Source organism: Grammomys surdaster, unplaced genomic scaffold (genome assembly GCF_004785775.1).
Source record: "Grammomys surdaster isolate TR1022 unplaced genomic scaffold, NIH_TR_1.0 130, whole genome shotgun sequence".
Classification (NCBI taxonomy): Eukaryota; Metazoa; Chordata; class Mammalia; order Rodentia; family Muridae; genus Grammomys; species Grammomys surdaster.
In genome coordinates this window covers 743,211-757,749 of record NW_021604588.1, presented here as the reverse complement: position 1 = coordinate 757,749, position 14,539 = coordinate 743,211, and the positions used below count along the sequence as shown (strand labels likewise).

At 45.5% G+C, this 14,539-nt stretch overlaps 1 protein-coding gene across 1 annotated transcript; it reads left to right on the top strand.

Moving 5' to 3' along the window:
* The first annotated feature begins 7,933 nt into the window (after positions 1-7,933).
* Ier5 (immediate early response 5) lies at positions 7,934-10,050 on the top strand. Its single transcript, XM_028760294.1, has one exon. It carries the CDS (start codon positions 8,133-8,135, stop codon positions 9,069-9,071), a length of 939 nt encoding a protein of 312 aa, XP_028616127.1. The 5' UTR covers positions 7,934-8,132; the 3' UTR covers positions 9,072-10,050.
* The last annotated feature ends 4,489 nt before the right edge of the window (positions 10,051-14,539 follow it).

The window sequence follows — 14,539 nt, the reverse complement described above, 5'->3', positions numbered from 1 at the left end:
CCGCTGAAAGCATCTTGGAAGAAAAGAATTGTAGAAGTTGGGTAGAAGTGAGAGGTTACTTTGTTGAGAGAATAGGAAATGAGATATACACTTTATTTTTGGTGTTAATGATCATACCAGGGATTTAGGCATGCTAAGTATGCACTCTACCACTGAGCTACATGCCAAGCCCAAGAGATATACTTTTGTGGTCAGAACTATGCGTGTATGCATATGTGCATGGGTGGAAGCCAGAGCTTGTTGCCCACCTTATGCTTTTTGAGACAGGATCTGGAGTGACTGCACGGACCAGATGTAGCACTTATTGCTTCCGGGAGACTGTCCAGCTAGCAAACCATCAGGATCTACTTGTCTCTGTCCCCTAGTTCTGGGATTACAAAAGCATGCTGCCATATACCAATTTTATGTGGGTGCTGGAGATTCAAACTTGGGTCCTAATGCTTGTACTGCAAGCATTTTACCCACCAAGGCATTTCTGCACCCCAAGATTTACTATTTGAGACAGGGTCTCACACTATATAGTCCAGGTTGGTCTGAAATTCTCTAACATTGCCCAGGCTGGCCTTGATCTTGTATTAATCTTTCTGCCTCAGCTAAGAGTTATGCTTTTGAGTAGGAGTATTTATTTGGGACACAGATGGAGTATCTGTTCTCAGAGTGGTAAATTTGAAGACTTCTAAAATATTAGATCTGATCCCAAAACAAACAGCCTGGCCTCTCTTTCTCACTGCCTAGACTGTATAGTTACCAAGGGGGCTTTGAAAAATTGTGACACCCTAGCCTCACCACAGAGCCTTTGATTTAAGGGATCTGGTAGAGTCTGGGTTCCTGGGTGTTGAAGGGCTCCCTAGGGGATGCTAGTGTCCAGCTATGGTTTGAAGGTTCCTAGCCACTTTCACAAGAATAGGTGTAGACTGACTTTGGCTACTTTATGGGTTCCCTTTTTCTACCACCCTATTCTACCCATATCTCTTCCTACCTCCAAACATGAGGTAGGAGAAGAAGAAAGTAAGAGGGTAAAGGGGGCATTGGTATTGTTAGACTACTTCCTGCTGATTAGAGATGTCTAGATCTTTGGGGTAAGTTTGATCTTCACAACCAGCAACCAGTAGCAGCAGGAAGAGGAAGAGGAGAAAAGGAGGAGGAAAGGAGGTGGAGGAAGAAAAGGAGGAGAAGGAAGAAGAGGAGGAGGAGGAAGAGGAGGAGGAGGAAGAGGAGGAGGAGGAGGAAGAGGGGGAGGGGGAAGAGGAGGAGGAGGAGGAAGAGGAGGAGGAGGAGGAGGAAAAGGAGGGATGGCAACAGCTACACTCTTCCCTCAGGGCTCTGAAACTTTTATACCCTCTCAAGAGTCCCCAGAATTCCAAACATCATATGCTTGCAGAAACTATCTGCAGCTGGCAAAATCATGCCCCTGTTAGAGCACATGATAAATCATAGTCGACTGCTATGGACGTATTCCACATATCCCACATCTGGGATTAAAACAAAAGTGTATTCTCATAACATTTTTGTGTTTTTAAATAAACCAAAATTCTTACCTCCATGGGAGCACCTCCCCCCTCCCCGTGCCCAGACTTAGTCTGTGAGAACTGTCAAGTGAGGGGTCCAGCTCTGTACACAGTCCTGGTAGTTTGTCTTTGACATGGTATTGCTTTTGTATTCTAGAAAACAGGTCAGAAGCCTGGAATCCTACCACAACCATCATAGGAAGTCATTTAAGGTGCTCCCTCCACCTTGAAGAATATGGCACATTAAAAATAAATGGGCTGTACTTTCCGGGTAGACATAAGACTAAAATGGAAACGTCCCCTCTAACAAGCCAGGACAGTGATGCTCTCCAAGTGAGCGCCTTCTCTGGTTTTTATTTGGATGTTTGCATTTTGTTTTGTTGTTTTTAAAGCAAATTCTCCTGTGGATTAGGCTGGCCTCAAACTGAATTGCCTATGTAACCGAGAATGATCTTGAAGTCTTTTTTTCTTTTTATGCTCTGATTTTTATTTTATGTGCATTGATGGTTTGCATGCATGTATGCCTATGTGAGGGTGTTGGATTCTGGAGTTACAGACAGTTGTGAGCTGCCATGTGGGTATGGGGAAATTGAACCTGGTTCCTCTGGAAGGGCAGTCAGTGCTTTTACCACTGAGCCATCTCGCCACCCTCTAGACCTTAAAGTCTTAATCCTCCACCTTCAGAGAGCTGTGATTCAGGGTTAGGCAACCAAACTCTGTTGATATGTCTATATTTTGAACTGAAATACTGTTGGGAAAGTTTATGTATTCCTGTGTCCAGTAAATAGACTTGTGCTTTTCTATCATCATGACTGCTCAGCTTCTTCTGCCCAATGAGCTGTTTTGTTTTGTTGGGGGGGGGGAGGAGGTGGTATTTTGAGACAGGGTTTCTCTCTTGTGGCCTTGGCTGTCCTGGAACTATGTAGACCAGGCTGGCCTTGAGCTCACAGATATCCTCCTGCCTCTGCCTCTGCCTCTTGAGTTCTGGGATTAAAGACATATGCCACGATCCAGCCAATGAGCTGTTTTGCTATTGCTGTAAATACGCCACATAGTTCTGTTTTCCTTTGATTTTATCTGGAACGCTGCAACTGTTTTATGCTTCACTTTCTACTTCATCTTCCACATGTGTTCTCTCATTCTTCTCTAGTTAAAGATATTGGTTAATAGCCCACAATAGGCTTAGGCATACTTACATGTCTATGCTTCCCTAACTCTTTCTTGTCCCTAGGTCAGTTTTGTCCAATAGAAATAGAACTAGAAACGGGGCAGTGGTGGTGCTGGCTGGTCTACAGAGTGAATTCCAGACCAGCCAAGGCTACACAGGGAAATCCTGTCTTGAAAACCAAACCAAACCAAATAAATAAATACAGATAGAACCATATACATATATTTAAATTGGCTTAAATTAATATTTTAATTAACACAATATAGCAAAATATTTGTCATTTTATATATAACTATCAAAAATATTATGATATTATGATATTATAATTTCCATTGTGATTTGGGGCAGAATTTTGTTTGTTTGAGACAGGATCTCTCTATGTCATCTTGGGTAGTCTCAAATTTTCAGTGATCCCCCTGCTCCAATCCCACTCGTGCTGGGATTACAGCTATGCACCACTCTGCCCTGCCATCATAACAGTAAGGAGGTAATTTACATTTTCTTTTTGGTACTCAGCTCCTGAAACCTGCTGTGTGTTTTATATTTATCACACATATCACTTCATACTTCAAAACTATAACAGGGTAGATAGATTCTCGGGGGGGGGTTACATTCTGTTTTGATTTTTAAATTACTTAAAGTCAATGTAAGTAAATGTTTAGCATCTTTGGCTATACTAGCCACCTTTCATGTGCTCAGTAGTTACCGTATCCCCACCTTTTTGGTTGTAGAAGCTTCATGATCAGAAGTGATTGGTCGCTTGGGACACAGATTTTGAAGAGTCCATTCCGTTGGCTCAAGATTAGAGGAAATCCTGACAATAATTGCAAAAGCATAATTGCAAGTTCGCTTTCATTTCCTAAGTCCCTGTGATGTACTAGGCCCTGATGAAATAAAAAACGATAACCATAGCACTAGGTAAGACTTAATAAGTGCTTATATGTATTACAGCCCTGTCCTGGGCTATTCAAGTGTCTTTATTGGCCCCATTCTACACAGTAGACGGAGGCACAGAACTAGGATGTGGGTCTCCCATTTCACTAGAGGTAGAATAACTTTCTGAAGTTCACATAGCAAAGAAGAGGTACATGCAGGCATTATAGCCCAGAGCCTCACACACTCCAGTTTGAATCTTACTGTTCCAACTCACAGCTCGACGACTTTGGGAAACTAGGTTCCCTTCTCAGAGTCTCAGCTTACCCATCTATAATTCCTGTAAACTGACCATCATGGTGCTTGGTGGGTCTTAATTATTAGAGATTCCATATATGTAACCCTTCTAGATGTACTACCATGGCCATCCTAATTAAAATGTTGGAATGTCCCATCAGTGCCCCTGCCTGTCATCGTGCCTGTCCTACAAGAGCTTTCTGTAACCTGATATTGAAAGAACTTTGGCACCAATTCTGATGGTCAGTGCCCGTGTCCCTCAGCCACTCCATGTTATCATGGCCCAGTCGATACAAATAAAGACAGCCTCCTGTCTCTGATGAGGGTACAAGCTGAGGAGAAAGTGATAAGGGTAGCACGAAGGGCATGAAGTATGCAGTGACTGATGGTGGGATTATTCAGCTCGGATGAGTCAGATAGCCTTCTCAGGTGCCATCAGCATCCTGTGCATATTGGGCAGAATCCCAGATCAGCGCTTTGTTACTGGATTGTTGTTTTTTCTCTTACATCTCTGTGTGTGCTCACCTGTGCGTGCTCATATGGAGACCAGAGTAAATCATACTCCACTTAGTTGATTTTTTTTCTTTCCTTTGGTAATTTCATACACAAATGCAATGAATTTAGATCACATGTAGCCCCCGTTACCCCTTCTAACTCTTTCTTCTACATCCTTCTCCTAACTTTATCATCTTTATCCTCCACCTCATCTTCAACCCACTGAGTCCAATTCGTGCTGCCCACATTGCACGGGTATGGGGCAGCCACTGCAGCATGAACAACCTACCATGGGACATATGAGTAAAGACCCTTCCTCCTTTAGCAGCCATCACTTGCCAAATGTTTCTCAACTTGGAATGGGGCTCATGAGCTTCTCCCCTATTCAGGCTGGAGCTCTGCTTTCATTTTTGAGATGGGGTATCTCATTGAGCCCAGAGCTTGCCTTTGGCTAGACTGTCTAGTCAGTGAAGCCTCTGGAAGCCCCCTGTTTCTGCTTCTCAGCACCACTAGGCTTGGCTTTTTTTGTAGGCCCTGGGGATCCAAACTCTGGTCCTCATACTTATGCAGCAGACATTTTACTCACTGAGACATCCTCATGGCCCTGTCTCTTATCTATCTATCTATCTACCTATCTATCTGTCTATCTATCTGTCTATCTATCTATCTATCTATCATCTATCTGTCTGTCTGTCTGTCTATCTATCTATCATCTATCTATCTGTCTGTCTGTCTATCTATCTATCTATCATCTATCTATCTATCTATCTATCTATCTATCATCTATCTATCTATCTATCAATCATCTATCTATCCGTCATCTCTATCATCTATTACCTCTCTAGCCCTATTTATTGTCATCTATCTGTTTGTCTATCTATTTATCTAAATGTATTTATTTTTCATTCTTTCTAGCTCCATCTAGCTCAGGTCTTCTCAGGAATCCTTTATGTTTAAGAATGCCTAAACGTACACAGAAGCTTTACAGTTGAATGGGTCACCTGTGTACCGATTGTTCTGGAATTCATCCTTAGGTTCTCTTATTACTGGAAAATCTTCAGTAGGTCTCCGTGGCCCCATCTCCTCACTGAAGCATCCATGCCTCACTATCATCACCTTGGAAGCCTGGCAAATGAGATGCTTTCTTTTTTCCACCCTACCCCCAGCCCGCCCCCAGCCTTGCCTTGCTGCTTCAGAGTCTGTAGAGTCCACCTTAGGGCTTTCTGTTATTCCAGATTCAAGTGTAGGGTAGCGTGTTCTAATAACCAATGTGTACTGATAGCGCACATGTGCTCACTGCTGTGCTAACGGTGGTAAATGTGTGACGAGCATTCTGTTCTCACAGTGCTCCACTTTGTTTTTGTTTTAATAAAATTAGAATGCTCAGTGGACATAGTGGTGCATACCTTTAATCCCAGCATTGGGGAGGCAGCGGTAGGCAGATCTCTGAGTTCAAGTCTATCTTAGTCTACAGAGCTAGTTCCAGGACAGGACAGCCAGAAAAACCGTGACTCAAAATAAATAAATAAATAATTAGGCCGGGCAGTGGTGGCGCACACCTTTAATCCCAGCACTTGGGAGGCAGAGGCAGGTGGATCTCTGAGTTCGAGAGTTCGAGGCTAGCCTGGTCTACAGAGTGAGTTCCAGGACAGCCAGGGCTACACACAGAGAAACCCTGTCTCGAAAAAACCAAAAAAATAAAAAATAAAAAATAAAAAAATTAAAAAAATAAATAAATAATTTTTTTTTTTTAAAAAGAAAGAAGTGCTGGTGAAAGAAACAAAGCTTTGAAAGAGCAGGTCCTGAACCTGCTCATGGTCGTCAGGCAGCTCACTGACTCCACTCCAGAGGAATCGTCAATTGGCCTGTAAATTTAAGCAAGCTGTGTTAGACAGGAACATCGGATATCTCTGTACATTTGTTCTAGCACCACTTACTACGTGGCATCGATAAATATATCTGCGAGATGCAGCATTACCTGATACACTCTCTCTATCCCCATGAGTATAGGTCATTTGTAATGCAGTGGGCCCCATCAGAACCTCACTGGGCTGCTCTCCTTAGGAAACCTGAAGATGGAGGAGGGATGTCTCTGTTGCTTTAAGGGTGAGTGGTCAGGGTCTAGATGCTGACTTGGATTTCAATATCCAATAAATATTTGTAAAAAAATAAATAAAAAAGATGTTCAAAGAGAGAGAATGGAGAAGAACCTCATGTTATTACTGAACATATGTTGGTGTTGCCATGTATTATAATTATTTTCTCTTCTTCTCTATGTGGACTGAGAATTCCAGGAAGAGAGGAACTCTGGGCTTCAGTTATAGCCTTGATAGTGGCCAAAGGTAGTATTCCTTAGCCATCACATCTGAGGGCATCGTGGTCGTGAACTGGCTCTAATCAAGCCTACCTCTCACTAGTATTTCTGCTATGTAAATACACTGGTTGGCCAAACACTACTGTAGGATCAGGCGAACCTTTCACATAGATAGACTCCATGTAAGTTCTGGTTAATTTTATTATTTAAATTGACTCTGAGGGTTGTCATTTATCTTCTGTATAATAAAGAAGGTGTATACATGATTTCTCCTTTTTAGACTTGAAACTAAAGGGTTATGAAGCAATTCACAAAGTCATCAGGTACCAGTACAGTCTTGCCACGGACCTTTTGACAGGGATTTGTAAGACTCAGTGGATGAACTACATTGACTGGCCAGGAAAAATTTAGGAACTTTTTCCCATACTTGACACAAAATAAATATAATCAACATGGGAAACCAGAACTTCTTTATTTGAATTTTTAGAACTTACTAGATTTCCCCAAGAATAGATCAGTCACTGTGTGTTTTTTTTTTTTCTTAACTGTTTCAAACAAAACCACTGTGGAGAAATAGCTAATATCTTCCATTTAATCTAAGTGACAACTGAAAATCTGGGGAATGGAATGAAAGATGCCAGCTTTAGGTGAGAACCAATAACTTCGTACCTGAATTCTGTTCCTTGATAAGGCAGAAGCTTGGGAATTTCTAGAACCTTCCCTTTTGTCTGCAGTCAAATGCTGAGGGTAGTGCTAATGGAAGAGGGGCTAACTCCAAAATAATATCTCAAATATATCGTGCTAGCTGCGATATAGTGCCATCACTTCCATTTCTGCCAAGAATGACCAGAAGTTACAGCTGGACCAGCTGTGAGCAGCTGGAAATTGCGCATGAAAGGAAACGAACTTCATTGTGTAGTAGATTCCAGCACACTAACCCAATGAAAGTCCTAGTAGTTCGGTTCGAGTCAGTGTGCCAAGGTACCTCTCAAAGCCGAATCCTTTACTACATACAGTTCTGTGGATCTCATTCTACCACATCACCACCTCAGAACCCAAATCCCACCGCACTTAGTCAATGGGCCCCCAGCGATCTCCCCCTTTAAGGGCTTGCTCCGCGGGACTACTGTTTGAACCTGCCCTGGGGCCCCTCCTCTGCCTCTGGTTGGTCGGGGGCGGTGCACGAGGCGCATCTGCCCGCCCAGAACGGTTGGCGGCGCTTTGTGATTGGCGTTCGAAGAGCATATATAAACCGCGGTGTGGCCCCGCAGCGCTCAGTTTAGAGGCTGGCCCAGAGCGGGTTTGTTGTCTGAGCAGAAGCGGCGGAGGGGACTACGCGTCACCAGGTCTTTTTCTCCACCGAGCTTTCAGACGCCGAGGTATAACCACAGAAGCGGACCTGTTCCCACTTCCCGCTCCTCTCGCAGCTTCAGGAGGCAAGCAGGCGTTCACCCCATCGTCTGGAAGCGGAGGCAGGATGGAGTTCAAGCTGGAGGCTCACCGCATCGTCAGCATCTCCCTGGGCAAGATCTACAACTCGCGGGTCCAGCGCGGCGGCATCAAGCTGCACAAGAACCTCTTGGTGTCGTTGGTGCTGCGCAGCGCCCGCCAAGTCTACCTGAGTGACCCTTGCCCTGGCCTCTACCTGGCCGGCCCTGCGGGAACCCCAGCGGTGCCGCCGCCTCAGCAGCCTGGAGAGCCGGTAGCCGGGCCACCCTCTGGCTGGGGAGAGCCGCCCCCGCCTGTCGCCCGCGCCGCCTGGCCGGAGCCGGAGCCGGAGCCGCAGCCCCGGCCCCAGCCTCAGCCTCAGCGTCCCTCGGTGTGCCACACGCTGGGGGCGGGAAGCTCAGAAGCTGTGGCCACGGTGGCCGGAGCGGGGGACGCTCCCCGGGGCGGAGAGGAGGACTCGGCGGCAGCTGCTTGGGGCCGCGTGGAGCGTCCGCGCGCGGCGCCTTCTGGAGGCAGCTCGAACGCGTGCCCGGAGGGGCCCCGGGCGGTGCGCCGCCTGTGCGGCTGTCCTCCGGCCGTAGAGGAGCGGTCCTCCGAGGATGGGTCCCCCGCGCCACCCGCCCCGTGTCCCAGGAAGCGTGGCGCAGCGGGAGTGGGTGGCGGCCGCGCTGGCTGCTCGGCGCCCGGCTCTACCCCTCTCAAGAAGCCGCGCCGGAACTCGGAGGAGCAGCCGGTCACCGGCGAGGAGGACACCGACGAGGAGATGGAGACCGGGAACGTGGCAAACCTCATCAGCATCTTCGGGTCTAGCTTCTCGGGACTCCTACGGAAAAGCCCTGCGGGCGGCCGGGAAGAAGAGGAGGCGGAGGAGGGCGGCCCGGAAGCCGCAGAACCCGGGCAGATCTGCTGCGACAAGGCGGTGCTGAGAGACATGAGCCCTTGGAGCACAGCCATCGTGGCCTTCTGAGCCCCGGGGACCCGAGCGGCTGTAGCTTGAGCAGCGGGATTCCCCAAGTGTGGCCGGGGCCTTTCCCGGCCGCGAGGACGAGCCAAGACCGTAGGCGCTGGGCGCGTAGGGGAGACTGGTTGCTGCCGGGCAGCACATTGCCCCAGACGGGGCAGCCCGGCTGGGCCGTGGCTCTCGAGTCTCATCGTGAGACCTAGAGTTGGAGGCTTATTGGAAGAGGACGATCGATCGTTAACTTTTGTATCTGTGTGTGTCCGTGTGTAAGTTTGTCTTGTGTTAAGACTGTTCTGTGGTTCTGGAATGCACCACCTCTTCCCCGGGGCTTGAGACTTTGGGGGTGCAGACAGGGACTTTCCTCTGCCAGCAGCTCAGAAAAGGAAGCTGCTGAAATGCTTGAGGCAGGGGAGTTTCCCCGTTCGATCTTGGGGGAGAGAGGGACTTTACACACACCTCTCTCATGAAAGCTTGGACCGCACCGGGGCGCAGAGTGGCGTTTTCTCACAGGATTTCCTCAGACTAGAGGGAGTTCGTCTGGAGTAGAGACTTGTATTATTTTTCTCCCTCCCTATCTTTCTCTGGCACAGAAGAAGCGCTTCTACCCTGTGATTACTCTGGGAAAGCAGAACATTAAGGGACCTTCAATTCCCCACAGGGGAAAAAAGCTTGCTGAGCTTCACAGAAGAGGTCAAGCTTGGAAATACGGAGTTTATAGAGAAAAAGATATATTTTTAAAAGCTCTAGCTCAGAACTTACTACACAGTGCTTTTAAAAAGTGTTTAATGAAACAAAGTTTACAGACGAGCTCTAAGTGGAAGGACCTTATGGTTTTGTAGATACGGTGACTCCAGTCTTTGTTGTATAAAGGTTGGGGGAGCTGATAAGGTTTTTGTACAGTATTTTCTCCTCCTCTGTATTGATTTTTGTATAAAAATGTAACTTTACGTGTCTAACACGTATTAAATATTTTGATGCAACTCCACTGCCTGCTTGCATGTATGTAATCACTTGTCTGGGTTTCCAACAAGGTAGGGGGAGGGGCAGCCAGGCTGGGAAATGGAAGGTGTGGTTCTTAGTATCAGCCATTCACAGGCTGGGGACATTGTTGGCTGACTTGAATAAGAATCAAGAGAGACACGTTTAAGGGTTTGGTCTTAGTTCTTGTTTTCAAGCACATCTCCATCCGTAGGACTAATAGATACTGGTGTCAGTGGCTGGCAGTTTGAGACCTGCCACTACAGCTTTCTCTAAAGTCATGACAGGCCAGTTTGGTTTTCTATAGTTTGATCTGATGGAATCTTTATATTAATTACTATTAAACCCCAGGTTTTACAGCCTTTCCAATATCAAATATTTCCACCAAAACTTTGTTTCCAAAATAGGGCTGGTAATCAATAGACCATGGATCAGTTTTTAGATGTGAATTGGGGTGGGTGGGGGTTAGATAGCAACTTCAGAGGTCTTACTAGGACCTGTTATGAAAAAAACCAATGAAATTGACTTGTCTGAATGTTCAGTTCCATCACTGTGTTCCACTAGATGTCAAGGTTGACGTTTGACTTTAGTTGTAAAAAGGAAATGCTGAAAGTGAAATTATGTGTATCAAACCAGAGAAGGAAGGAGACTAGGGGAGGTTGGGTAAATTTAATTCTCATGTAGCAGAACTTCCTGATTTGTTCTTGTCACCTACATGATGACATAAGTGGTTTTGGTCATGCTATAACCAGATGACAGCCAAGGCAATTTAAAGAGACTGTTTTTGTCTAAGGCAAAATGTTCAGTACTTAAGAGGTACTCTCTTAGGAGCAAACCAATTAGACACTAAGTTTTAAATATAATTGCTAGTACTTCAAAAGATGCCACCGGTTTCTAAGTAGAATGCTTAAGAGACAGAAATGAGGAAAGAGGCAAAGGCTTTGTAGCCTTTAGACTAAAGGAGCATATGAAGTATGCTCCTTGGCCTTGGTTTAAGCTCTGGTTATATGAACTATATTAGTTGAATAGGCCATTGCTTTGCTCTTTCTGTAAGACTCTGACTGGTTCTTTAAGCAGGGGAGCTGTTACTGTTCTATTCCATCACCATAATAATAATGTATACATAATACATAGAATAGAACATGCTTTAATCAGGGTGTCATCCCATTGTCTTGTTTTCTTTCAGCAATTAGCTACTTACGCTCTGTTATAACTCCTAAGTGGATCTTAAGCTGAAGGTACCCAGGGCCTTCATTCTGCAGCCATTTCCTGTAACTAGAATGCAGTTACGCTTGAACAGCTGTCTCTGTGTGCTCTGTATTGGAAAGGGGTCACACTTGGTGTAGAGAGCTGTATGTTTGTTATAGATGAGACCAAAGTCCCCTCTTCATCCTCAGTTGCAAAGACCAACCATGGGACCACGTGTCTGCTTAATTTAGAGAAGTAAACTGGAAAAAGGTTTTACATCTTTGTGTTGCAGGAACTGAACGTTGCAACAGCATGGGGTCTGGAGCCGAGTTCCTCCACTTTCATGCCTTAGTCCTGACACTTTACTCTGAGAACTTCATGCTGCTTCAACTCTGCTTCTTCGATGTTGTGGTAGTTTTCAAGTGTAAAATTAGGATAATTGTACTTAGCTCATAGAGTTGTGAAAATTACTGAGTTTAATGGTTTTAGAAAGTACTTCCTAACTGCAGCAAGGTGCCACATGCAAGTAATCCCCCAGCATTCGGGAAGCTGAGGCAGGAGGTTCTCCAGTTTGAAGCTAGCCAAACCTGCCTACACAGATCCTGTCTCAGACCCCAAACAAAACAAGTACTTCATACTCAGAAAGCATTCAACTGTTGTTATTGTTGCTACTGAAGTGAGTTGTGTGTGTAAATCAGATGCTGTGGTAAAAAGTTGTGTGCACTTGTAGGGAAGGAGAAGAAGGAGGTTTCTATTTTTAAACGATCCTGTCAGCAAATATGAGCTTTTTATTCTCTGTTTCTCTGGACACTTGGCAGGCATGAAGCTTTGCTCTACCAGTAGAATTGGTTGCTGTGTCTGTCTCACAGCAATCCTGTGACTTTCTTGGATTTTATCTGCTCTATATTCAGGAAGGAGTAAACAGGAGTGAAAACTCGTAAAGGACAAAGTTCTTGTTGACATACAAGTGCTTTCAGTGGTGAGTAAAGGAAAACAAACAAAAAACCACCACAGAGCCATGTCTAGCTCTAATTGCTTGGCATAGAATGTTTCTTAAGCCATGCTTGTTGAAAGGTCTGAGCACCTTAAGGCACAAGTAGTAGTACTGTAACTGAGTAAGATACAGTGTGACTGAAGACAGTAACCTTTCTGGAGCAGGACTTCTTTGGAAGAGTCTCCATTCTCTTCATTAAATTAACCATTCTAGCATTAGAAATGGAATTCAGGCTCCCCAAACATGTTCGATGGTCATTCTTCCACTGAGCTAGACCTCCAAGCTGAAAATTTCTGATAGCTATGCAAAAGCGAGATGTTTAAAGGCATCTTCGGCCTTTAATTTCAGTATTCAGGAGGCAGAGGCAGGCAGATCTCTGTGAGTCTGAGGCCAGTCTGATCAACATAGCAAGTTTGAGGACAGCCAGATCTACATAAAATAGGGTCTCATTAGATAAATAAATAAATAAATAAATCTATGAGTACTCCAAGAAGATCCCATGACTAGAGAGTGATGGTGGTAGGATTCAGTTCAGCACTTTCCAGCCATGTCATTTTGAGAAACCATCCTTTGTATGGGGCTGGCGGGGGTGGGGGGTGGGTGGGGAGGGGAAGGGACCATTAATGATTGGAAGCTCGAAGTGTTCCAAATGCTTTGGTTCTCTCTGTGGCTTCTAACAGCTTTCCCTTCCTTCCCTTGATGATAGATTCAGTTTTAGGATGGGGAACTTGGGGGATTGGGTCTTTTAACTTCTTTGGTGGAACACTCAGAACAAAAGATGTTAGTACTGGAAATGAAGTTAATGACAGATCTGCCCCCGTGTTATCCTTGGGTTAACCTGGATCTCAGCTTCCGTGGTTGTAGCTTAGAGCTGGAGTGCTGTGGTCTAAAGCCTCATACTGTGGCACGGAGTTTGACAGAATTTTTTTTCTTTATAGTTATTTTATTTTTTTTTAGGCAGAGTTAGTTCAGTTCACTGAATATCCAAAGGACTTCTGGTCTTTTGCCCTAAATATTTTATTCCTGTCCTGTTTGTGAGATTTTCATTCTCCTAGACTCCCTTTTATCCCAGCAGTTCCTAAAAGAAGATGAGATGAAAAGAAATGCTGATCCAACCTTGCGACTATGAAAGGAGCCTTCACTGTGAGGTGCGGGGCTGCGGTGGGGAGTGGAGGTTGGCTTCCCAGCATCCCTGGCACTCTGTCCAGTAATGAGCACTGCGGCTCTCAGCCTTTGAACTGTTGTTCAAATTAAAAGTTCTACCCCGTGGAAAGCTCTGGGAGGAAGAACAGCAGAAGTAGAGTTGACGTTAGGAATCCCTTCCACCTTAGCTCATTCTCTCGGACTTTTTCAGTAATATTTCTTAATGGTACAATAGAAAAAGTATAAAAAAGCAGAGTGCAAAATAAACATACCTTGTGGAATGCCTCCTTCCCGATCTATTTTTTCCCCATGTGTGCCACCCCCTCCCCCAGTGGGAATGACATTTTTAAAAATAAAGAGCCTCTCTAGCAATTTCACTGTCCCAGAGGGATACAGAGCCCAAGTCATCTTTGCTGGATTGCATCCTGGGGGTTGTCTCAGGCCTTTGGAATCCTACAGGCAGAGAAGGGGAAGCCTCTAGGGACTGCATTCCAGAAAGGGCCTCTCTCCTGCCTCTTTAGACCCACAGCCATCTCCACTACTGGATGGCCGGCTACTTAGGGACAGGGGTGAATGGTGCTAGCTGTCAGCTTGTGGAAGCTGTAGGAACAACTGGCCTTCACTCACTGGCACCTACTCCTGAGCAGCTCCAGCAGGTGACTCAGGTGCTGGCTCTGCCTGTGAGGCTTGTTGGTGAACCTAGACTAACCAAGCATTTTCTATATGCTTAGCCATCAGGCCTAAGCCATAAGCCACATCTCTAACTTACAGGAGGAAGTTATGAATCCCCTTTCCCTTCTGACTCCTTTAACCAAGTTTAACCTGTCTCCAGCTCTTTGCTTTCTTCCTATCCACTGGACCTCTGCCAGGCTTCCAAGCCCCTAAGGCAAGGCTTCTTTTCCTTTTTTTTTTTTTTTGAGTACACAGGGATATGCTGAAAGTCCTGTTCCACCTGCTTATTCTTCTGCCCTGCCCCTACCTCTCCAACCCCAGTTCCCTACCAAGGCACCAGCTGGGGGGGGAGCTTGTTTGTTCTGAGGTAACAGAGGGAAAACAAAAGCAAACCATTCTCTTCTACTCTGCAAACCAGTGTTCCATGGACTCCAGACTAAGGTAGAAGATGCCCCTTCATTTTGAATCTTCTCTTGCACCCTGGATAACCATCCACCAG

Bases quoted from the DNA above. Each gene is read 5' to 3' on its own strand.
- Ier5 (XM_028760294.1), top strand. From the start codon at position 8,133: ATGGAGTTCAAGCTGGAGGCTCACCGCATCGTCAGCATCTCCCTGGGC.